General features: G+C 44.3%; 1 protein-coding gene across 2 annotated transcripts in view; it reads left to right on the top strand.

Annotated features, from left to right (window-relative positions):
- The window catches only part of ATG2A (autophagy related 2A), a 168,824-nt gene that overhangs the window by 85,793 nt on the left and 59,715 nt on the right, over positions 1-23,316 (top strand). For both annotated transcript variants that reach the window (XR_005744186.1, XM_040328557.1), the window contains exons 25-28: positions 81-173; positions 895-965; positions 10,949-11,025; positions 17,468-17,638. Coding sequence is in view for 1 of the 2 variants with exons in the window: in XM_040328557.1 (XP_040184491.1) it covers positions 81-173; positions 895-965; positions 10,949-11,025; positions 17,468-17,638 (412 nt within the window). In the remaining variant the exon portion in view is untranslated. The remainder of the gene's footprint in view (positions 1-80; positions 174-894; positions 966-10,948; positions 11,026-17,467; positions 17,639-23,316) is intronic.

Genomic DNA, 23,316 nt, shown 5'->3' with positions numbered 1-23,316 from the left:
AATATTGGTTACATTAAATGAGAGGAGCATTTTATTTATTAAAGAATATTAAATAAAAAAATACATTTATTTTCTTTCAGACCGCTCTACCTCCCTGTCAGAGTTTTGCTCACAGCAGAAACATTTACTCTATCCAGTAACATTGTAGTGGATACAGCTACCTTCCTACTCAGGTGAGCACTGTCTAGTCACTTAAAGGATCACTAAAGGAAAAACGTTTTTTTTTAAATAACAAACATGTTATACTTGCATCCACTGTGCAGCTCATTTTGCACAGAGTGGCCCCGAACCTGGTCTTCTGGGGTCCCCCGGCGGCTGTCTCGGCTCCCCTCCGCAAGGACTCAACACCTTCATGCGAGCTCAGCTCGCATGGTGTTGAGTTATTGCGAGCGCGCTCCCGTGATGCAGCAGCGGTCATAGCTGCCGACTGTATCACTCGGCCCTGCCCACCGACGCGCCGCGTCATTGGATGTGATTGACAGCAGCGCCAGCCAATGGCTGTGCTGCTTTCAATCCATCCACTGTAGCCAATCAACGGCCAGGTGAAGAGGATGTCGGGGGCGAGTGCGGGACTTTCCAGGGGTCAGGTAAGTATAACGGGGGGGGCTGGGGGACCGGTATTGTCGGATGTTTTTTCACCTTAATGCATGAAGGTGAAAAAAACTTTTACCTTTACAACCCCTTTAACATGTGTTTTAACTTTTCTGCTAACTAAACGAAAAGGTTTTGGGTCAAGTTGGACTTTTAATTTTCCTTCCGTCTTTCTCTTTCTTATTCTGTCCAACTCTTGCTCTCTTCCACTCACTCTTTACTCTTATCTGCATCACACACTCTATTTTTTTCCTCCCTGTCCAGCTTTATATTGAGTTAACAGTCTCTTTTTCTTTTTCTCAGGTTTATTTTAGATGATTCTGCTTTATATCTGTCAGACAAATGTGAAGCTGATGTGACCGATTTAAAAAAAGGTATGAAATGTTTTGATCCAGTGATAAGATATAGTAACACATCACATGTAAGTGTCATCTGTGGGAAGGAAACAGAGTTTCAGTATGTTATCCAGATAGTCTAATCATAGGTGAATAGATGTTAGTGTTGTCACCAAGACAGAAGTAGAGGCAAATTCTCTCAATGGAGAATATTATTCTGATGACAACTGTAAAAAGTTTTTTTTTTTTTTTGCCCAACTGAGCGAGACTTGCTCTCATTTCCTCTTGTCTTCTCAAAAGTAAGTGTGGAAAAATATCTCCAATGGAGCGATGGATGGCAAAAACAACCTCTGAGAAGTTCTACTTGAAAAACGTTGGCTCACATTTCACTTTAAAGTGGTTGTAAAGGCTGAAGGGTTTTTATGCACAAAGGTAAAACCTTCAGTGTGTAGCTCCCCGCACCCCCCCAAATGCTTACCTAAGCTCGATCTCCATCCTGCGATGTGCACGAGAGCCAAGGTTCTCCCAGGTCTCTCGTTCCTCATTGGCTGAGATGTAGCAGCAGGAGCTGTCAATCACAGCCAGTGAGGTGGGGCTAAGCCATGCTTTTTGTGTCTTGTGGATACAGAGCTAGCATCCCCCATAGCAAATGGTTGGTGTCAGTGGCAGGAATTGTGCCCCATGGTTGGTGTCGGTGGCAGGAATAATGCCCCATGGTTGGTGTCGGTGGCAGAATTATGCCCCATGGTTGGTGTCAGTGGCAGAATTATGGCCCATGGTTGGTGTCAGTGGCAGAATTATGCCCCATGGTTGGTGTCGGTGGCAGGAATAATTTCCTCAAGGGCCAGATGAAGGCAAGCAAAGGACCACGGTTTGGAGACCACTGACTTAAATGAAAGGTGCATTTTTGGTACGCTTTTGAATAGAACACCAAAGATGCTGCACAAGACCTTTAAAAAAAACACAGCACAGCAATGTAATAAATTACATAGGATAAAAATGGCAATCATTTTGATGCACTTTTGTTGCGCTGTAAATGTGTTTTCTAGCACAGCAAAAGCACACCAGTGTAAAAGGGCTCTAGTCTTACAAAGTAAATACACCTTTGCACAATGGTACTTGCTAGTATTCCAGTATTTTTCTTCTCTCTGTTTCTGTCCACCTCTCAACTAACATGACCCCAGTGCTGATGGAGAGAGCAGGAGCGGGGGAAGAAAAGGATGCAGGTGCCTGACGTCGTCCTTCTCAACCAATGACATCATTGATTGTTAAGATGCCAGCGACTGGCCTGCACGGTGCCCAAGGTTGGAATGGTGCACAATAAAAAACCTGGGGCTTTGTGTTACAAAAAGGCACACTTGATCCACCAGTTAGCTTGTTGACAATTTATGGGCAATTTGGGGCATTTTTAAGGCATTTTGCCAAGGCATCCCTGAAGAACCCAGAAGGCACTCCAGAGTTATATGGCACCCTGGTTGCATGATGTAAATAATTCAGAGTACTAAAATTAAAAGACTAGTAAAAAACTATCTGAATGTTACTTAGTCCACTAGGGGGCAGAAATTAGTCAACAGTATCCTCTGAACAAAGAATGTAACATTGTTGCGCTCCTTTGTATTGAAAACAAGTGTGCACCTGTTCTCAAAAGTACAAACGTTTAAGGGCTTGTTATCCTGTCTGGTGCTCTATAAAGAGCGATCCACATTCAGAACACTCTTCATAAGGAATTTGTCAGGCAGTGAAAGAGGCATTACTTTGTCTCCTCCTCCTGATTTAACCTTGTTAAGGACACACTACTGCGCCGCAACCACGTGCGTTGAATAACCAGTATGCTAATGAAATCTGCTGATCAGGCAAAGATAAACAGACATTATATACTGCTCCATATTCATCTTTATCTGTTCAGCAGATTCTGGTAGAAAAATGTCCGCTCATCCATTGATTAACAGCACTAACCTAATACAATCTCCAGTTCTAATGGAATTTAAAAAGGGACTTCAAACCAGTTGGGTTCCTTTCACACGGGTGTCATCCGTTCAGTTATGCTTTTGCTAAGAAAAAGGGGATTCAGTTTGCTTCAGGTTACATCTATCTTTCGTTTAGTTCTGTTCTGTTTACATTTTGTTTTTCGTCCGCTTCCATTTTTTATTTAACGGAACATAAAATGCAGACTTATATTTACAGTGAGTGCTTCTCTTTTAGATTCGGTTCACACCTATGTAGTTTGCTTTTGATCTGTTTCTGTAGTTTGCTTTTGCTGTGTGTTTTGTGTTTTTGCACATGCGTTTTTACCACGATTTTCATTTTGCTTTTTTTCAAATGAACTGTAGTGTATTTCTGCAAAGAGCACCAAAAAACGCATAGGTGTGAACCAGGCCTTACTGAGGTTTCCTCATTCAGCTACCAGAAAACAAAATCTTTTGGGTGCAATTTTGTAATAATAGCATGACATCAATGTGTGGACAAGTCCGTTTAAAAATGCGTCTCTAACAATGTGAAGAATCATGTCCCATGTCTTCAGGGCTTTGTATTCTTTCTGATAATCTCTACCTGCAGCTCAAGTAGGACATCTGAGGCAGACCCTAATAATTATATGTAGCTAAAGGGAAAGGTCAAACATTGCTTATCCAGGCTGTGCTAAGTTCTCTGTTTCTCTGAGCCAGAAACAGAGAAAAGAAGAATGGAGTTATTCCAGTTTTTTTGAACATTTTCTCCATTAAACCCTTAACTAAACTACGGACAAGTAGAAGTCAATGTTCAGTGGTCATAGCATTTCTGCTGAGATTCATGTTGTGAAGATATTCATGTTGAAACACTTTTTTTTTTTTTTCATTTAATTATTTATCGGCGTATAACACACACCCTAATTTTAAGAGGGAAGTTTAAGGAAAAAAACATTCAACAGCCCCTTTTACATTCCAAAGCCCCCCCCCTGCACATTATACAGACCAAAGCCCACCCTGCACATTGCACAGATCCCCGCACATTATGTAGCTCCCCTTTACATTACACAACATTTCCCCCCGCACAGTACACAGCCCCTTTCCATTGCACAGCCCGCTTGCACTCCCAGGAGACCCCCCAGTCTCCTGAAACGGCACTTCCAGCGTACTCCTAAAGTTTAAAAAAAAATCACTGCCAGTCCCGTCTCATACATACTGTGTCACTGTTCTTTTCTGGCTGGTCACATGATCACTCTCCTCCTCCAATCTTAAACTACACTCGGAGGGGGAGGAGGAGAGCTGCCAGAAAGAACAGGGAGAATGAGGTATTTGCGGGCTATGACACTTCAAAGGACGTGAAGGGACTCGCAGTGGCTTTTTTAAATCTTTATAGTATGCCGGCGGGCTATCCCAGGACTAGGAGTGGCGGGACGGCCGGCATGACACCCCCGCCTAATCCGTTGGTAAAAGAAAGCGATATCGGCGTATAACACGCACCCGCGATTACCCTCTGATTTTAAAGCGGAGGTTCACCCTAATTTTAAAGTCAACGTCAATCACACAGGCTCAGTGTCTATATTTAAAGTTCGCTGTCAAAAATGTTTTAAATCAATTCCATACCTGGTTTGTCGTTTCTGAACCAGGCACTTCCTGGTTGAGCTCCCGTGGGAGTGGGCGTGTCGCTTTAGCTCCGATCGCCCCAGTGTCTCCTGGGAGCACAGTGTGACGCTGCCCAGGAGGCGATTCTCTAGCCCACCAGAAGCACTCTCGCGTGATTTGACACGTGGATGTCGTCACAACGGGCGTGACCTTTTCAGTACGCCGGCCGTTGTGATGGCAACCGTGTATGTACCTGCACATGCGCGGGATAGAGCGGTGAATGCTGGGACATCCGCATTCACCGTATCCCGGAAGCAGAACCCCCGCTTTAAGGGGAAAAAAATGTGTCTGTTTTATATATATATATATACATATACGATAAATACTGTGTTTTCTTTAAAAAAAAAAAAAAAATGCATGACGTTATTTGGGTCTTTAGACTGTTAAGGACTCTCTGTCGTATACAATTTCCTATCTTGGCTAGGTTCACACCAATGCAGTGCGGGAAACACTGTGATCCATGCACATTTCCTTCACCACGTTCAAATCGCACTGCCCTTGCAACCCGCAGAGCATGTCAGTGCAATCTTAACGACACCCCACATGCAGGTCGCATATGCAGTGCGTTTGCCTCACCAGCTTGCATGGTACAAAACGACCATGCAATCAGGTTGCAGAATTGTTGCATGCATGCCTTTGGTGCGATGCAATGGAATTTGAGCCCATTTAACATGAATGGGATCAAATTGCAAGTAAATTGAACAGGAATTTGGTGTAGTTCACCTGCGGTTTATAGTGTGAACTGAGTTTTATAGAGCACTGTGGCTAGTTTATAATGTCATTTCTTTCAGAATTGTTTATCATCTAGATCAGGAATATGCAATTAGCGGACCTCCAGCTGTTGCAAAAGTCCCATCATGCATCTGCCTCTGGGTGTCATGCTTGTGGCTGTCAGTCTGGCTGTGCCTCATGGGACTTGTAGTTCTGCAACAGCTGGAGGTCAGCTAATTGCATATCCCTGATCTAGATCTTCCCTTCTTATATACTCCATTCTTTACTCGTACTGCTTTGTTCCCTTCTGAACAGTCTCTGTTGAGGGTTGCTAGAAAACTCTTAAGCCAGCCATGGATGGTGCAATTTTCTTTCCTGCAACCACGGATTGCAGAAAAGAAAATAGCTTGATTCCCCTTTTAACAGTCGGTGTTGATGGGAGAATCCCTCCTGCGGAGCTATTGTGTTCTTCTAGCGGAGGGTGCTGGGTGCCGTCCCTGCTGGGAGAGCACACAGTGATTATTGCTAGCCTGATTGTACCCAAGTTGATCGATCAAAAGGTACAATCGACCTCCCATATATGGTTCGGAACTTGGCCGGTTTCTGCTGAACCGCCCAAGATTCAAATTGTCTATGGCCAGGTTTAGATGGCTCAAATTTTGGCTGATTACTAATGAATCGGCTGAAATTCAAGCCATCGATCTTTATATTTTATGCAGGATCCAGCTTTGTGTGCGATGTCTATAGAAACATTGATGTCTTTGTGGCAGAATTTGCCGACTGGCTCGGATTTATTGGGCAAATGGCTGATATTCATGTGTATGCAGCAATGCAGCAATGCAGCCATGCTCATGTTTGTACAAAACAATAAACATAAAAAAAATTGTCTGCACACATCTCCAGGTATGAATTTATCAAAAATGTTCCTATTTTCCCTATTCTTTTCCAGAGCATATCCCAGCATTATTTGTATTCTCTTACCTATCCATATGCTGACCGCACCACTTAGATGTATGTGCCAGGAAGTGATCTGGCACTTTCCGGTAGGGGTCATCCACCGCCGGTGACCTGGCTGTGCTGTGATTAGACACAGCATAAGCCGATCAGTGGGTGCCGGTGTATTGTCACAGTTTGCTGCCTATCCTAGAATGCTCCGGAAGTCACGTGGCGGCCAACTGCGCATGCGTTCCAAACGCAAATGCGATGCGTTCCAATTGATTCACGACAGTGCACACCAGTGAAACCTTGGTCGGCATCCAGGCTCTTTCCTTAACATCCCAGTGGATTGGAGGATGTTAAAAAAAGAGCCAGGAGGCCGAGCGAAGCGAGGACGTGAGGCCGACTGGCCACTTTCCTCTAAATCCACGTCGCCCTGAATGCCGGGTTCGCTGGTGTGTACTGTCGAAAATCCATTGGAACGCATCGCACTTGCGTTTGGAACGCATCGCACATGCGCAGTTGGCCGCCACGTGACTTCCGCAGCATTCTAGGATAGGCAGCAAACTGTGACACTACACCGGCCAATGGATGTCCACCGGCACCCTCTGATTTGGCGAGGAGAGAGACAGGGCAAGGAAGAGCTCTGTCCTGTCAGCAGGGAAGTGATGGATTTTGATTCTCTAGCAAAAAATAAAAATGGATTTTCTGCTTTGCAAACAAATGAAAAAAGACACAAAATTTGGGTAAAAAGTTTTTCTTGGTTTCTTTTACAAAATTTTGTAAATAAGTAATTTTTCTCCTGCACTGATGGGCACTGATGAGAAGGCATTAATATGCAACACTAATATACAGCCCAGATGGGCACTGATAGGCGGTAATGATGGGCAGCCTTTATGGGCATTGATAGATGGCACTGACAAGCGGCACTAATGGGTACTGATTGGCATCACTGGGCACAGGTGGGCATTACTGGTGGGCACTGGCAGGCATCGCTGATGGGGCTGCACTGATAATATACCGATTATCACCTCCAACCCCCCTCCCCGTCGGCTGTCCTCCTATTCATGCCCTGTCAGCGTGAATAGAGGAATGCCGAAAACCGTCACTTCCTATTTACACTGTGACAAGCTGTGATTGGTCATAGCTGCGCAGCTTTTGTGCTGCATGCCACTCATTTAAAACACGCTGTGCGGTTTTTGAAAAATGCATAGTGCATTTTAAAAGTGCTGCAATGTAAAAATACAAGCACTGTGACCTCTGATTACAATTGGACATGCAGAGGCAACTCAACTTTTGGTCCAGAGTTTCAGGTTAATAAGTGTGCCTGCTAGGTCTGTGAAGAAGGATGGAGGATGGCAGACCAGGGAGACGCGCATCCTGCTGTTGGTTTATCCTCGAGTAAGGAGTGGCTGTCCGGCAAGTTTTTGCAAACCTGCCTGATTGACATTCCTTTCCTAGGACTAAACAGGATGATATTGTTATCTGATCTGGCCCAGTGCTGAATCCGATGCCTCAGGCTAAAGGCCATTTCTGTTATAGATTTTACCTCTTGAACATGCTCATGGGCATTCAAGCTAGATATTTAGTGTGTGCCCCATACATATTCGGCATACTTAAAAACATTTTGAACAGTATTTGAGAAGCGGATCCTCTGACAATGTTGAATCAGATGCGTCATTCAACATTCTCTGGTTACCAGCCTCTTATTAACATTCTTACCACTTACTGAGTCCAGTAGGAATGTTTGATAAGTGTTTATGTATTTTTGATGTGTCTTTAGCAAATTTTCCCCAGTATTCCCTGCAAGTAAGTACATTAAAACCTTGGTTTGAGAGCCTTTTGCAAGACGAGCGAAATTGAAAAAAAATGTTGACGCAATATAAAAGCGATGTTTAGATATACAAGTAGCGTCACGTCACAACTGAGTATAAAAGAGAGGCGCCTCTAAGAGCCCTTTCACACTGTGCTGCACATATCGTCGGTGGTAAAATATCAGTAAACCGCTGCTATTTTACCGTCGAATTTGCGTCGCATTTCGACCGCTAGCGGGGCGCTTTGAACCCCCTGCTAGCAGCCGAGAAAGGGTTAAAACTGCCCACAATGCGCCGCTACAGCGGCGTATTGCGGGCAGTACGGCAGCGCTGCCCATTGATTTCAATGGGCAGGAGCGCATTAGCAGAGGTGAGTTCACCGCTGCTAATGCTCTCCAAAGAAGCTGCTGGCAGGACTTTTTCAGATGCCCTGCCAGCGCACCGTTCCAGTGTGAATAGAGCAGCTGTTTAAGGGCGGATTGCAGGCGCTATTTTTAACGCTATAGCGCCTGCAAAATGCCCTCTGTGAAAGGGGTCTAAGTGCAGCAATATTGGTTACATTTAATGAAGGTACAACATTTAGCAACATATTGCTACACTTAGAGGCGCCTCTCTTCTCTTTTTGGCCCCATGTACACGGGACACTGCTAAACATACGTTCCGAGGCAGTTGGACGCTTTTTTCATTCAATGTTATCCTATGTGACCATGTACACAGTCTCGTTTATTGCCGTTTTTAAGCAGTTGCAGATGCTAAACGTGGGTAAACGCGGTAACCCACGTTTAGCAGCGTTCTGTTTTTATAGGCGTTTTTCTTTTTTTGGTCATTTAATAAAAAAATAAATACAATTTTATTGAAACACAAAGGCCGCTAAACGCGGCAAAACGGATGTTTTAAACGTGGGTTACTATCTGTCAAGTTTAATCATTTAGGAGTAGTTGTAAAAGCGCCTGTGTACATGGCGCCTTATACTCTGTAGCTCCTGCTGGATTTTGCTTCTAATCTCCTTGTGGAGGCTGCCATTTGTGGATGGACATTTTATGGTTACACAACCTGGTCACGTTACTATAATCTTTTTATATGGATTATAAACTGAAGGACCTATGAATAAATAGTTGTGGAACAAATCATCTGAGTTTCCATTATTTCTTATGGGGAAACTTGCTTTAAAATACAAGTGCTTTGGATTTCAAGCATGTTTCTGGAACGAATTATGCTCGCAATCCAAGGTTTTACTGTAACTATGGAATAGAAGTGACTTCTTACTACCTATAATACTTATTACTTGGAAAAGAAGAGGTTTCAGAAATTCTGATTTGCATATTGCATGTTTAAGTGCAAAAACCTGTTCTGCTCATCTGGAAAATGGTATAGACATCTGCTAAGAATTTCATAGACAGTGGGTCTGATTCATGTAAACTGCAGAAAAGAATACAAGAACAAAATTGGAACTGTCAGGCATTGCTAACCATCAGCATTCCTGTTCTTTCCAGGGTCCCTTTAAGTAGTCGTGATTGTCAGATTTTAGTACACAAACTGGTGAAAATACCTAGAGCTGCATCATCTGCAACCCTAAACTGCAGGCTACAACTATCTAGTTCAATACAAGCCTTTTACACCTAGCGCCAAGCCTGTGCATGTTGGAAATGAATGGTGAGCACCAATTTTTGGCACCTTCAGAGCCATTGGTGATCACATTCTGATAAAGGTACTACTGTGGTATCTCCGTTTTTATAGAAAAAGGTTTCTTATCGGTGTAGTACTACACTACTGAGTAGGGGGATGTGTTTTTTTTTTTTTGAGGAGGGGGGGGGGGGGGGGGGGGGGGGGGGGGAGTGGTGTTTTCATAGTACATGTTTGTTTTTTGTTTTTTACATAAGTGCCCGTTCACACTACCGCGACTTGGGACCCGACATGAGAAATTACATTAAAGTGAATGAGAGCCGTCTTAATGTACACTACTGAAGCCGCCCCGACTTCAGAAAAGGTTCCTGTACTACTTCTAGGCGACTTGTACCCATTGATTTCAATGGAAGTTGCCTCCAAAGTCGAATCACTGTCTCAACTGAAGCAAATTTACAGGAAGAGAAAATCGTTTTCTCAGGCAAACCCCTCCCACAGAGCTGATAATTGTTTGATTGGCCACTGGCAAAGTTGCCTGTCCTGGAGGCGTCTTGACGTTGCCTCAAGTTGCCTCGCAAAGTCGTTCCGACTTTCATGTCGCTGAACCGTCACTAACCATTGCTACTTGATTGAAACTTGACTGTGGTTAGCGGCTAAATTTCAGTGTGTTTGGCTTTCCCTTTGTCCACTGCAATGCCGCGTACACACGGTAGTTTTTTGTCTTGTAAAAAAACCTTGTTTTTTCTCATGACAAAAAACGAAGTTTTTTTAAACTTCATTTTAAAAAACAACGTAGCATACACACCATCGTTTTTTCAAAATGCTCTAGCAAAGCGCGGTTACGTTCAGCACGTACAGCGGCACTCTGTTCCATTCAAGCTCGCGTCATAACTTGCTTCTGAGCATGCGCAGGTTTAAAAATGTCGTTTTAGCCCACACACGATCATTTTAAATTACACAAAAAACGACATTTTGAAAAACGACATAAAAAATTGAAGCATGTTCGAATATTTTTTTGGTTTTTTTCAGAAGACAAAAAACGACGTTTTGCCCACACACGGTCATTTTAAATGACGTTTTTTAAAATGTTGTTTTATTTCATTACAAAAAACGACCATGTGTACGCGGCATAAGAGTGGAGCTATACTTATAGAGCCCTTGTGAATGTACACGCTGTGCACGTTCACAAGCATGTTCCCAGTTATGCATTGATGTGTACTTTGGCATCAGATGTTAGCCATTTAAATATCGGCATGAAGACTATACACTGGCTTCTTTTTTAAAGGAGATGATTATTTAACTAAAGACCTAATCAAGTTTCTGTTTGTCTTACCAGATTTTGTCTGTGTCTTGGATGTTGATCTCTTGGAGTTGGTCATCACAACATGGAAGGGGAACTCCTCCTCCAAGCTGGTATGTATCCAGAGAACAGAAGAATAACCTATATTATGGCCAGGAGCTGTTATGCATCTTTACAAATCATAGTTTTCCATAAATTGTAAAATTCACCTTTACCTAGTCAACAGGCACACTGTGCTCCCAGCACAGCCAAAAAACTGACTACGCTGGGATGGATGTGCTATCATGCCTAGGGTGGTCAGTTTGAATTAGGAACGCAGAAGGGACTAGCAGGACCATCAGATATTTCACACAAAGAAGCAATGCAAAGAGAACAGGATACATTTTAACACATTTACATGGTACAAAAGACATATATCAGGAATATGAAATGTTGGGGTAACATACACAATAATTCAAGCTGCTGCTATTCATTTGCAACACCATTATCACTGACAAGTCTTTGTTTTAATATTTGATGTTCACCATTATTAGATCCATACTGGCTTTCTTTACTCCTATGTGCTAGGCCTAATTGTAAACTGCTCATATTTGCACAATATAAATTTGAACCTATTTAAAGAGATCCAGTCACTAATGAACATTTATAATAATTTTCATATACACTTTTGAATCATTATAGTAGCACATGCCTTACCTCTTAGGAATCACTTATTTTTATTTGTATTCTTTTCATGACAGAGCAGAAGTTACAGTGGCCCAGATTCAAGAAGCAATTGCGTCTGCGTAACCATAGTTGCGCAATTGCTTACTTGCGCCGGCGTTTCGAATGCTCCTGATTCAGGAACCTCGTTACGCCGACGGCAGCCTAAGATATGACTAGCATAAGGCTTTTATGCCAGTCATATCGTAGGCTGCATTCTTACGTTGGCCGCTAGGGGACGTTCCCGTTGTGGTCAGCGTATAGTATGCAAATTGCATACCAACGCCGATTCACAACCCTACGCGAGCCCTGCGTACGCAGTTTACGACGTTTGCGTACTTCGGGTTTCGCGTAAGGCTGCTCCTGCTAATAGCAGGGGCAGCCAATGCTACGTATACCCGTCGTTCCCGCGTCGCAAAGTTAAAATTTTACGTTGTTTGCGTAAGTGAATGGCGCTGGACGCCATTCACGTTCACTTTGAAGCAAATGACGTCCTTGCGACGTCATTTGCCGCAATGTGGAGCATGCGCACTACGTTCGGTGAGGGGAACGTGCCTAATTTAAATGATCCACGCCCCCTACGGGTTCATTTAAATTACGCGCCCTTACGCCGGGCATTTTTGAGGAGCGCCCACGCAAATTACGTGGCTACTGCTTCGTGAATGAAGCGTAGCGCAAATAATTTGCGGGGGCGCAGGGCAAAAACGGGACACTGCGCCTCCGTAAGGAGTGCGCAGCGGTACCTGAATCTGCCCCAGTGAGTACACACGGATCGAAATTCGGCCGGTTCAGCAGGGAAAAGTTGGATAACTTTAATTCGATCAACGGCTGCAGGGCTGATTAGTATATTCTGATAGCAAAAGAGTTCCTCTGTCAGAATACAATAACCTAGTGGGGAGAATTTCTCCATTTACCTCACTTGTGTGGATGAGAGAATCTATTAATTTTTTATTTTTTTGTTCAGCCCGCTCAACGAAAAAAAAAAAGTGTGTATATGCAGCTTTAGGCTGTAGGGCTTCCTAAACTCATTACTTTCAGGATAACATGAAAATAACTAAACTCTTTGTTGACTGATCCAGCAGCCTGGACAGAATGTGGATTATCATCCCTCACCTTAGGCAGGAGATGAATCTTTGCAGATTCCTTTATAAACTGTCACTAGTCTATTAATTGTGCTGTTAAAGGACGAGCATATAGCCTAATAATTAAACACATACCTTAGAGGCAAAGCTCTACAGATCCCTACAAATGCCCATTTATGGCTGGTTCTCTTTAAGCTGAAAACCTCTGCAGATCTACTCAAATTCACGTATATTTTGTAAACTAAACGTAAAGCAGAAGTCTGGGCCAAGCAAATATTGTCTAGAAACAAGCACCGTATTTTATCATGAATCTTGGTACCTTTCGCTGTATTTTTTTATATAGTCCTGCTTGAAACAGCTTTTGTACTTTGCTTCTGTGCAAGAGTTTCCTGTATTAAGACTGGTCACTGCTGCTCTCTCCTTGTGCAGGGTGACTGGTCTTGTCTCCGCCCCCCCGCTGTAGTTTTCTGCAGGCAGCCTGTAGTGGGTGGATCTCCTGGGTCTCGCCACAGCTCTGCTCTCTGCACAGGCAATGTACAGCACAGATATTATGTTGCTGTTATTTTACACAATAATGTCTGCATTTTAAGGCATGTAGTGCACACAAAGTGGATTTTATAATATTTGTGGCTATTGAGAAATATTTAGAAATGAAAGGTTTGTGCACTTTAGTTTAAAGCGGAGGTTCACCCTAAAAACATGTATATACCATTCCATCCAGCATACTGCCGACATGTACAGTATGCTGATTTTTTTTTTTGCTGTACATACCGCCGTATAGCTATTTTCCCCCCGGCTTCCGGGTAGTGGATCTCACGGGAGTGGGCGTTCCTATTCAGAGACTAAGTGATTGACGTATGACAAAAGCTTCCTCCCGGCGCATAATGCATACTTTTTCAAGGCAACCAGTTTCCGAAAGAAGCCGAACTGCGAGTCGACTCCTGCGCACCGACGTTCGTCTTCTTTCGGAAACTGGTGACGCGCATTATGCACCGGTGGGAAGCTTTTGTCTTCACGTCAATCACTTAGTCTCTGAATAGGAACGCCCGATCCCGCGGGATCCACTACCCAGAAGCCGGGGGGAAAATAGCTATACGGTGGTATGTACAGCGAAGAAAAAAAAAAAACGCATACTGTACATGTCGGCAGTTTGCTGAATGGAATGGTAAATACAGTATTTATTGGCGTACAACACTCACTTTTTTACCCTGAAAATAGAGGGTAAACTATGCCTGCGTGTTATACGCAGGGGGGTGTAGAACGTTTTTTTCCTGAAACTTCCCTCTGAAAGTTAGGGTGTGTGTTATACGCCTGTGCGTGTTATACGCCGATAAATATGGTACATGTTTTTAGGGTGAACCTCCGCTTTAAGGGTCTGATAACTGAGACTGTAACATGAAAATACAGTGCCTTGAAAAAGTATTCATACCCCTTGAAATTTTCCACATTTTGTCATGTTACAACCAAAAACATAAATGTATTTTATTGGGATTTTATGTAATAGACCAATACACAATGATAAATGGTGTTCCCAAAATGTTTTACAAGTATCTGAAAAGTGTGGCGTGCATTTGTATTCAGTCTCCTTTACTCTGATACCCCTAACTAAAATCCAGTGGAATCAATTGCCTTCAGCAGTCACCTAATTAGTAAATAAAGTTCACCTGTGTGTAATTTAATCTCCGTATAAATACAGCTCTTCTTTGAAGCCCTCAGAGGTTTGTTAGTGAGGCCAAGGAACAAGGAACACACCAGACAGGTCAGGGATAAAGTTGTGGGGAAGTTTTAAAGCGGGGTTAGGTTCTAAAAAACTATCCTAAGCTTTGAACATCTCACAGAGCACTGTTCAATCTATCATCCGAAAATGGAAAGTATATGGCAAAACTAAACCTTCCAAGACATGGCTATTCAACAAAACTGACAGGACGGGCAAGGAGAGCATTAATCAGAGATGAAGCCAAGAGGCCCATAGTTAGTCTGGAGGAGCTGCAGAGATCCACAGCTCAGGTGGGAGAATCTGTCCACAGGACAACTATTAGTCGTGCACTCCACAAATCTGTCTTTTATGGAAGAGTGGCAAGAAGAAAGCCATTGTTGAAAGAAAGCCATATGAAGTCCTGTTTGCGAGAAGCCATAAGGGGGACACAGCAAAGGTGGAAGAAGGTGCTCTGGTCAGATGAGACCAAAATTTTACTTTTTGACACAAAAGCAAAATGTTATGTGTGGCAGAAAACTAACACTGCACATCACCCTGAACACACCATAACCACCGTGAAACATGGTTGAGTTGAGAGGTATCTTAATCTAGTGCGGTCTTACCTCGAAGAGTCCCGACACGCATAGCAGAGTACCTGGGAAAAGAGGACCCAGGAACCAGAAGCAGCACAGAGCGGCAGAAAGGGTGGAAGAGAGAGGCTACGCAGGGAAGGTAGAGACATATCCAAAATACTTGTAGCTGTAATTGCAGTGAACGGAGGTTCTACAAATGATTGACTCAAGGGGACTGAATACAAATGCACGTCACATATTTATTTGTAAAAAATGTAAAAAAAAACATTTATCATTTTCCTTCCACTTCACAATTATGTGCTACTTTGTGTTGGTCTATTACATAAAATACGTTTGTTTTTGGTTGTGTAGCGCCTGTGTAATTTTATGGTACCGGTGCTAGTTAAATTTAATGGTAGATCAGAGTGTAGTTAAAGTGGAGGTTCATCCAAAAAATCTATTTTTAACATTAGATTGGGCCTAATTACGGGAAGCAGAATCGGGTGTTTTGATTAAAATCAATGCAGTACTTACCTTTTTTGAGATCGATGTTCTCCCGCCGCTTCCGGGTATGGGCTTCGGGACTGGGCTTCCTATTTGATTGACAGCCTTCCGACCGTCGCATACAGCGCGTCACCAGTTTCCGAAAGTAGCCGAACGTCGGTGCGCAGGCGCCATATAGCGCCGCACCGACGTTCGGCAACTCGTGACGCGCTGTATGCAACCATCGGAAGGCTGTCAATCAAATAGGAACGCCCAGTCCTGAAGACCATACCCAGAAGCGGCGGGAGAACATCTATCTCAAAAAAGGTAAGTACTGCATTGATTTTAATCAAAACACCCGATTCTGCTTCCCGTAATTAGGCCCAATCTACTGTTAACATTTTTTTTTCGGGTGAACTCCCGCTTTAAACTCTGATCCAGATTGTTAAGTGCAAAACAGGGTCTCTGTCTCAGCTTGGCTGTGCTGTAGGCTTATTCTTTTGTACTGGGGTGTTCTTCCAGCCCCGGTGCTGAAGGTGGCAGCAGTGGAGTCAAGGTTTGGGTGCTCTTTTCCAGCAGCCAATCAGGAGGGTTTGTTCTTGCTGTGCATGCTGGGGAGGGGTATTTATGAGGCAGACGCCATTGGTTCTGGGTCTTCTTTGTCCAGTGTGGCACCCACCTTTAGGGTGACCATATCACGCCCCCCCGGCGATATGGCCTACAGGGGCGTGCGTGCCACGCGGTGTTCCTGGTTTCGGGACCATGTTGGCCCGGAGCATCTGAACAGTGACGGGGACCCAGTGAGTGACTGGGTTTCCACTTCTGAAGATCCCAAGCTGTACTGCTGTTCGGTGGGGAGTCGGTCTGAGGAGCGCCATTGAGAGGCTGGCAGTCCAAAAGGGCCTGGACGAGACCATAGGGGATCAAGGTAGCCGCACACTGAGGGATTGATCACCTGTCAGTCGGCACCTGGGCGACAAGTTGAAGGAGATCCAGGTGTAACTTATCCAGAGAGGACCTGTGGCAGAGGTGTCTTTCTGAGGCTCTTTGAGAGGGGCCTGTGGCAGAGACTTACTCCCAAGTTCAAGTTCACCAAGGAGGGTCTGTGGCAGAGACTTTATCCTACAATTGTCCGAGTGATACTCCGGCTGCCAGGTCAGTGAGAGAGGCCTGTCCGGGTACACTAAACCCACTCCGGCGGAAGTGGTGCAGAGATGTGTTGCGCTCGGGAGCAGGACTGTTTCCCATTATCACGCCTGAATCTGTTATTCTCCTTTCTTCTTCAACCTTACTTTCCTCACCACAAGTTTACTGTTTTTACCCAGCTGGGTAATAAAGAGGACAGCAAAGAGCACCTGTCGTGGACATTCCTATACTTCTACTATATGCAATTCGCATCATTCACCCCTAGGAATTCGGAGGAGCCTTGAGGTAACATGCCGCCCAAATATCCAGCAGCTCCTCCGGGGGTAGTGCTACAGTTGTAATAGGACAAAATGTGGAAAATATCAAGGGGTGTGAATACTTTTTCAACGCACTGTACGTTTTATAGTATGCTAATAAGACTAAATTCCAGACACCTTGGCAAAGATCTTATTTGAATTGAGTGCTTTTTTGGCCCTGTCCACTCTCTGTCCAAGGCGTTGCACTTTCTCCATTTATCAGATGACAGGTAGAGCAGTGTACGTGTTTGCAGATACTGGATTTGGTAATGAGCACAGAACACAAGTCAACACATGACAATACTATGCTTCTTGTTGACATGTATTGGTTTGTATAGTAATTTTATACATATCGCTCATTTACTTGGAAGTCTCAACCCCTGAGCTGTGTCCACTCTCCTCCATGGCAGTTTCAACCGATGTAGAGCATAAACAGGATTTGGATGTTTACTGCTTGCCCCTGTGTTTACAAGCTAATATTTTAAAAGGATATCTGCTCTTTAATTTTATTTTTGTGAAGATCTTTCTCTCATTTAGTATTTGTAGAAATTGATTTTTTATTTATTTTTTGCCTTCAGACTCAACCTCTCTTTGAACTGCGCTGCTCCAACAACGTGCTCCACATTCATACCTGTGCAGATTCCTGTGCTATGCTTGTCAACCTTATCCAGTATGTGATGAATAATGGGGACCTGCATTGCCCCCCCAAACCTGAGCCACCGACTGAGATTGCAGGACAGAAACTGCAGGTACCCAGGTCTATGATTAGATTATTGCTAGTTGTGTAATCATCTGCTGATATTTCTGTTTAATCTTAACCCTGTCGTCACATTCCTAAAGGAGACCATAATATTAATATGAAGGCTGCCTTTACTGACTTGAATTTTTAAAGGTGTGAGCTCTGGTTCCATTGTTCTTTTACTCCACTATTTAGTGAACTTGCTCCCAGAAATAGTGTGCAACCAGCCAAGTCAGAACTTCCAGCATGTGCACATTTCTGGGTCAGTAGCTCATTATTAGCTAGATTCAGATAGCTTTACGCCGGCGTATCAGTAGATACGCCGTTGTAACTCTGAATCTACGCCGTCCTAAATTTAAGCGTATTCTGGAAACCAGATACGCTTAAATTAGGCTAAGATACGATCGGCGTAAGTCTCCTACGTCGTCGTATCTTAGGGTGCATATTTACGCTGTCCGCTAGGTGGCGCTTCCGTTGAGTTCGGCGTAGAATATGTACATTACTAGATACCTTGATTCAGAAACGTACGTGCGCCCGGCGCATTTTTTCACATAGTTTACGTACAGCCTTTTCCGGCGTAAAGTTAGTCGAACAAATAGCTGGCCTAGTCAATTTTAAGTATGGCCGTCGTTCCCGCGTCGAAATTTGAAAATTTTACGTTGTTTGCGTAAGTCGTCCGTGAATGGGGCTGGACGTAATTTACGTTCACGTCGAAACCAATACGTCCTTGCGGCGTACTTTGGAGCAATGCACACTGGGATATGTCCACGGACGGCGCATGCGCCGTTCGTAAAAAACGTCAATCACGTCGGGTCACAAGTAATTTACATAAAACACGCCCCCCTCATCCTCATTTGAATTGGGCGCGCTTACGCCGGCCCATTCACGCTACGCCGCCGTAACTTAGGAGGCAAGTGCTTTGTGAATACAGCACTTGCCACTCTGACTTACGGCGGCGTAGCGTAAATACGATACGCTACGCCGCCTCAAAGATGCCCACATCTACCTGAATCTAGCTATATGTATTGAAGGTAGGATGAGTGCAACAGCCCTGGAACATTTTTTGTATTGTTATTTGCAGCTCTCATGTTTGTGTTTTGACGGGTTTCCATGCAAGGAAAAGTGTGCCAGAATTGTCATGGCTACTTTTTTATTTTTTATTGCATTCCACAGTTTTTATTCATGCATAAATTGTAAAGAAGCCCCACAAACTATCCATTCCAAACCTAGTCCCAAGCAGGTAACAGGTATTTATGGAGCACTGGCAGAACTGTTCAAGCCACATGCATAGGCAAGCCCTAATATAATTTTATGAAAAGTAACAATACATTATACATTAGGTGGGTCGTGTTCAGCACCAAGATCTCAGTGCAGAAGAGGTAGCTTTTGATGCTTATAGTTACAATACTTGCTAGAGTAAGCCCAGGCTTGTTAGGGATTAGTTGGTGTTAAGGTGTAGATGAAGGTTTAGGGGGTTATGGGAAAAATTAAGCTTTGGAACTTAGATTAGTTCTCAAGGGTTAATTTCAATGTTAAACTCCAGTTAGACAACTCAATTCACAGCTGAAATTCCCATATGGGTAATGTTTACCTGGCATATGATTTGTAATCTTCTTTAGAAACTTTTGTGATCCAGCTGCCATTGCCCAACAGCATAGGCCAAGTGTGCGACTACAGTAGGACATTGACACGTTCCCATCTTGCTAATTGGACTCTAGGGGAAAAGCAGTATAATGAAGTTATTCCTCTGCACACTGTGTCCTTTCCTTCAGTCTACATATTCTCTGCCCGCCCATGGGCACTGCTACATTACCTAATTCTGTGCTGGTCCTTCCTGTGCTGCTATGCACGGTATTGCAGAAGGTTGATGTCAAGTGTAGGGTTGTCCCGATACCACTTTTTTTAGGACTGAGTACAAGTACCGATACTGTTTTTTATGTACTCGCCGATACCGAATACCGATACTTTTTTTTAAATGTGTCCCCAAATGCAGCCATGTCTCCCCACATATGCAGCCATGTCTCCCCACATATTACAGCCATGTCCCCCACATAATGCAGCCATGTCCCCCACATAATGCAGCCATGTCCCCCACATATATTACAGCCATGTCCCCCACATATATTACAGCCATGTCCCCCACATATATTACAGCCATGTCCCCCACATATATTACAGCCATGTCCCCCACATATTACAGCCATGTCCCCCACATATATTACAGCCATGCCCCCCACATATATTACAGCCATGCCCCCCACATATATTACAGCCATGTCCCCCACATATATTACAGCCATGTCCCCCACATATATTACAGCCATGTCCCCCACATATATTACAGCCATGTCCCCCACATATTACAGCCATGTCCCCCACATAATGCAGCCATGTCCCCCACATAATGCAGCCATGTCCCCCACATAATGCAGCCATGTCCCCCACATAATGCAGCCATGTCCCCCACATAATGCAGCCATGTCCCCCACATATTCCAGCCATGTCCCCCACATATTCCAGCCATGTCCCCCACATATTCCAGCCATGTCCCCCACATATTCCAGCCATGTCCCCCACATATTCCAGCCATGTCCCCCACATATTCCAGCCATGTCCCCCACATAATGCAGCCATGTCCCCCACATAATGCAGCCATGTCCCCAAACATATCCAGCCATGTCCCCCACATAATGCAGCCATGTCCCCCACATAATGCAGCCATGTCCCCCACATATATTACAGCCATGTCCCCCACATATATTACAGCCATGTCCCCCACATATATTACAGCCATGTCCCCCACATATATTACAGCCATGTCCCCCACATATATTACAGCCATGTCCCCCACATATATTACAGCCATGTCCCCCACATATTACAGCCATGTCCCCCACATATATTACAGCCATGTCCCCCACATATATTACAGCCATGTCCCCCACATATATTACAGCCATGTCCCCCACATATATTACAGCCATGTCCCCCACATATTACAGCCATGTCCCCCACATATTACAGCCATGTCCCCCACATAATGCAGCCATGTCCCCCACATAATGCAGCCATGTCCCCCACATAATGCAGCCATGTCCCCCACATAATGCAGCCATGTCCCCCACATAATGCAGCCATGTCCCCCACATAATGCAGCCATGTCCCCCACATAATGCAGCCATGTCCCCCACATAATGCAGCCATGTCCCCCACATATTCCAGCCATGTCCCCCACATATTTCAGCAATGTCCCCCACATAATGCAGCCATGTCCCCCACATAATGCAGCCATGTCCCCAAACATATCCAGCCATGTCCCCCATATACGCAGCCATGTCCCCCCACATATCCAGCCATGTCCCCCCACATGCAGCCATGTCCCCCGTACCTGAATGCCGATGCCGCGTTAATTACTGTGCGGGGAACATTACAGTCAGCTTTCGTTTGAATAGCTGTTTTCCCTGCCGCGCTGTGTATAAAGACACTCCCCCTTGCTCACGATTGGACGGATCCGTCCAAGGGGGAGTGTCTATGTGCGGCGGGGAAAACAGCTATTCAAACGAAAGCTGACTGTAATGTTCCCCGCGCCGCGGTGATTAACGTGGCAGCTTTGCGATATACGACGGCGGCGGCGGGGGGGTGGGGGAAGTATTCTATTTTGGCATCGGGGGTATTAGCGGGAGTACGAGTACTCCCGCTAATACTCGGTATCGGTACCGATACTGGTATCGGTACAACCCTAGTCAAGTGCATTTTAGGTCTTTATAATAGTTATAGACATTTACATCTGCTTAGAGTTCAGCCTTTATGGGTAGGTTTGGTATGAGGGTTATTTGTTGGGGTGCAAGTTAAAGCGCTATTAAACCCCAAAACAATTGTTGAATATATTGCAGCTTACCAATTCCTATTTGTGGTGGCTGATTTAGTTTTCTTTTTTATTTTCCTTTGTTACTTGTTGATCCAGCTAGTGAGAGTATTGTTTTTCAACTTCCTTTAGGAGTCAGAGCTGTCCAGCAGAAGTGACAGAGTGCTGAGACAAAGCATTTAGAGTGAAAGTAAACTTAAAGGCATAGTTTATACCTATAGGTAAGCCTAAAATAGGTACTGTAAATCTCTCCTAAACGTGCGCTGTTTAGGAGATCTTTACATTAAATGCAGCCAATGACGTCAAGGACTGCTTCCCCGTGAATGCGTGGAAGTTGCATAGTTACATGGTTCATCGGGTTGAAAAAAGACACAAGTCCATCCAGTTCAACCCAAAAAAAAAAACACACACACAATCCTGCTTTCTCCTCGTCCCCCGCTGCTTTCTCCTCGTCCCCCGCTGCTTTCTCCTCGTCCCCCGCTGCTTTCTCCTCGTCCCCCGCTGCTCTCTCCTCGTCCCCCGCTGCTCTCCTCGTCCCCCGCTCTCTTTTCATTGGCTCACTGACTTTGACAGCAGCGGGAGCCAATGGTGCCGTGCTACTGTCTCAGCCAGTAGGGAGGGGAGTCCTGGACAGTCGAGGCACTCCGCAACATCGCTGGATATAGATGGGGCTCAGGTAAGTTTTAGGGGGGCTGAGCGGGATTGCTTCACACAGAAGGCTTTTTATCTTAATACATAGAATGCATTAAGCTACTAAAAAGTAGGAACAACATGGTGGAGTCACAGGATTTATGGTCCTCTTAAGGATAGGTTAGAGGTAAAAAGAGCATTTAAGGACTTTATTTTTTTTGGTTTCCTGGTTGTCATGCTGATCCAGTCATTTTTCTGAGTATTTGCTCTGAAACAAGCATTCAGATCATTTTCACACTAACTTTACTTTACTTTAGTTCCAGGTTGGTAACTAAAAAAGTGGTACCCCCTGTTTTTTTGTTTGTTTTTTGTCAGTACAATTGTTTTAGGCTAGTTTTTTTTTAGAATGGAATTGGAGTTTCATTTAAAAGTTTGAAATGTTTTCATCCAAATTAATTTAAAGTGATTGTTAGGGGTATCTGTTTTATTAAAATAATAAACATTGTATACTTACCTGTTCTGTGCAATGGCATTGCACAGAGCTGCCTGAAACCTCCTCTACTGGGGTCCCCCACTGATGCTCATGGCCCCGCCTTTTCTCTGTGTGCACTTTCTATGGTGGCACATCCGTGGGTTTTCTCCCGAGCCCGACATTCATGCTCCCTTTCCATTGGACTTCCACTGGAGCTGATGGCCACCACTGCTCTCTCTGTGCCTGTGAGGAGAGAATAAGAAACCAGCGCTGCAGCAGACAGGCACATCACTGGATCAAGATTGGACTCCTTTAAGTATAAAGGGAGATGAGTGGGGGTAATACAAGTAGTGGGACATTTTTTTTCTTAATGAAGGAAATGCATTAGGGTAAAAAAAAAAAAGCCTAGCCTTAAGAACCATTTTATGGTTTGCACTAAAAGACCTCCATCACATTTCGGGGGCCAGGAAACGCTCCCCCTTCATTAGGGCTTTCCTGAGTGAACGTATGTAGTTAACCTACTTAATTTCTGGACGTTACCAGCCAACAGCACCTTTTGTGAGCAGTCAAGATCAGCAGAAATGTTTTCTTCCTTCTATTTTTTATGGATCAAGGTGTGTTTTTGTCTTTGTTAGAACAGTTATTGGGGTGGACCTTGCATGCAGTTGTACTTTCTTTTATTAGAAGCGGTATTCTTTCCTAAGTGCACAGTTCTCCACAG

The sequence above is a fragment of the Rana temporaria genome, chromosome 11, assembly GCF_905171775.1.
Source record: "Rana temporaria chromosome 11, aRanTem1.1, whole genome shotgun sequence".
Lineage (NCBI taxonomy): Eukaryota > Metazoa > Chordata > Amphibia > Anura > Ranidae > Rana > Rana temporaria.
Note: the sequence above shows the minus strand (reverse complement) of the source record. Positions and strands in the feature narration are given on the sequence as shown.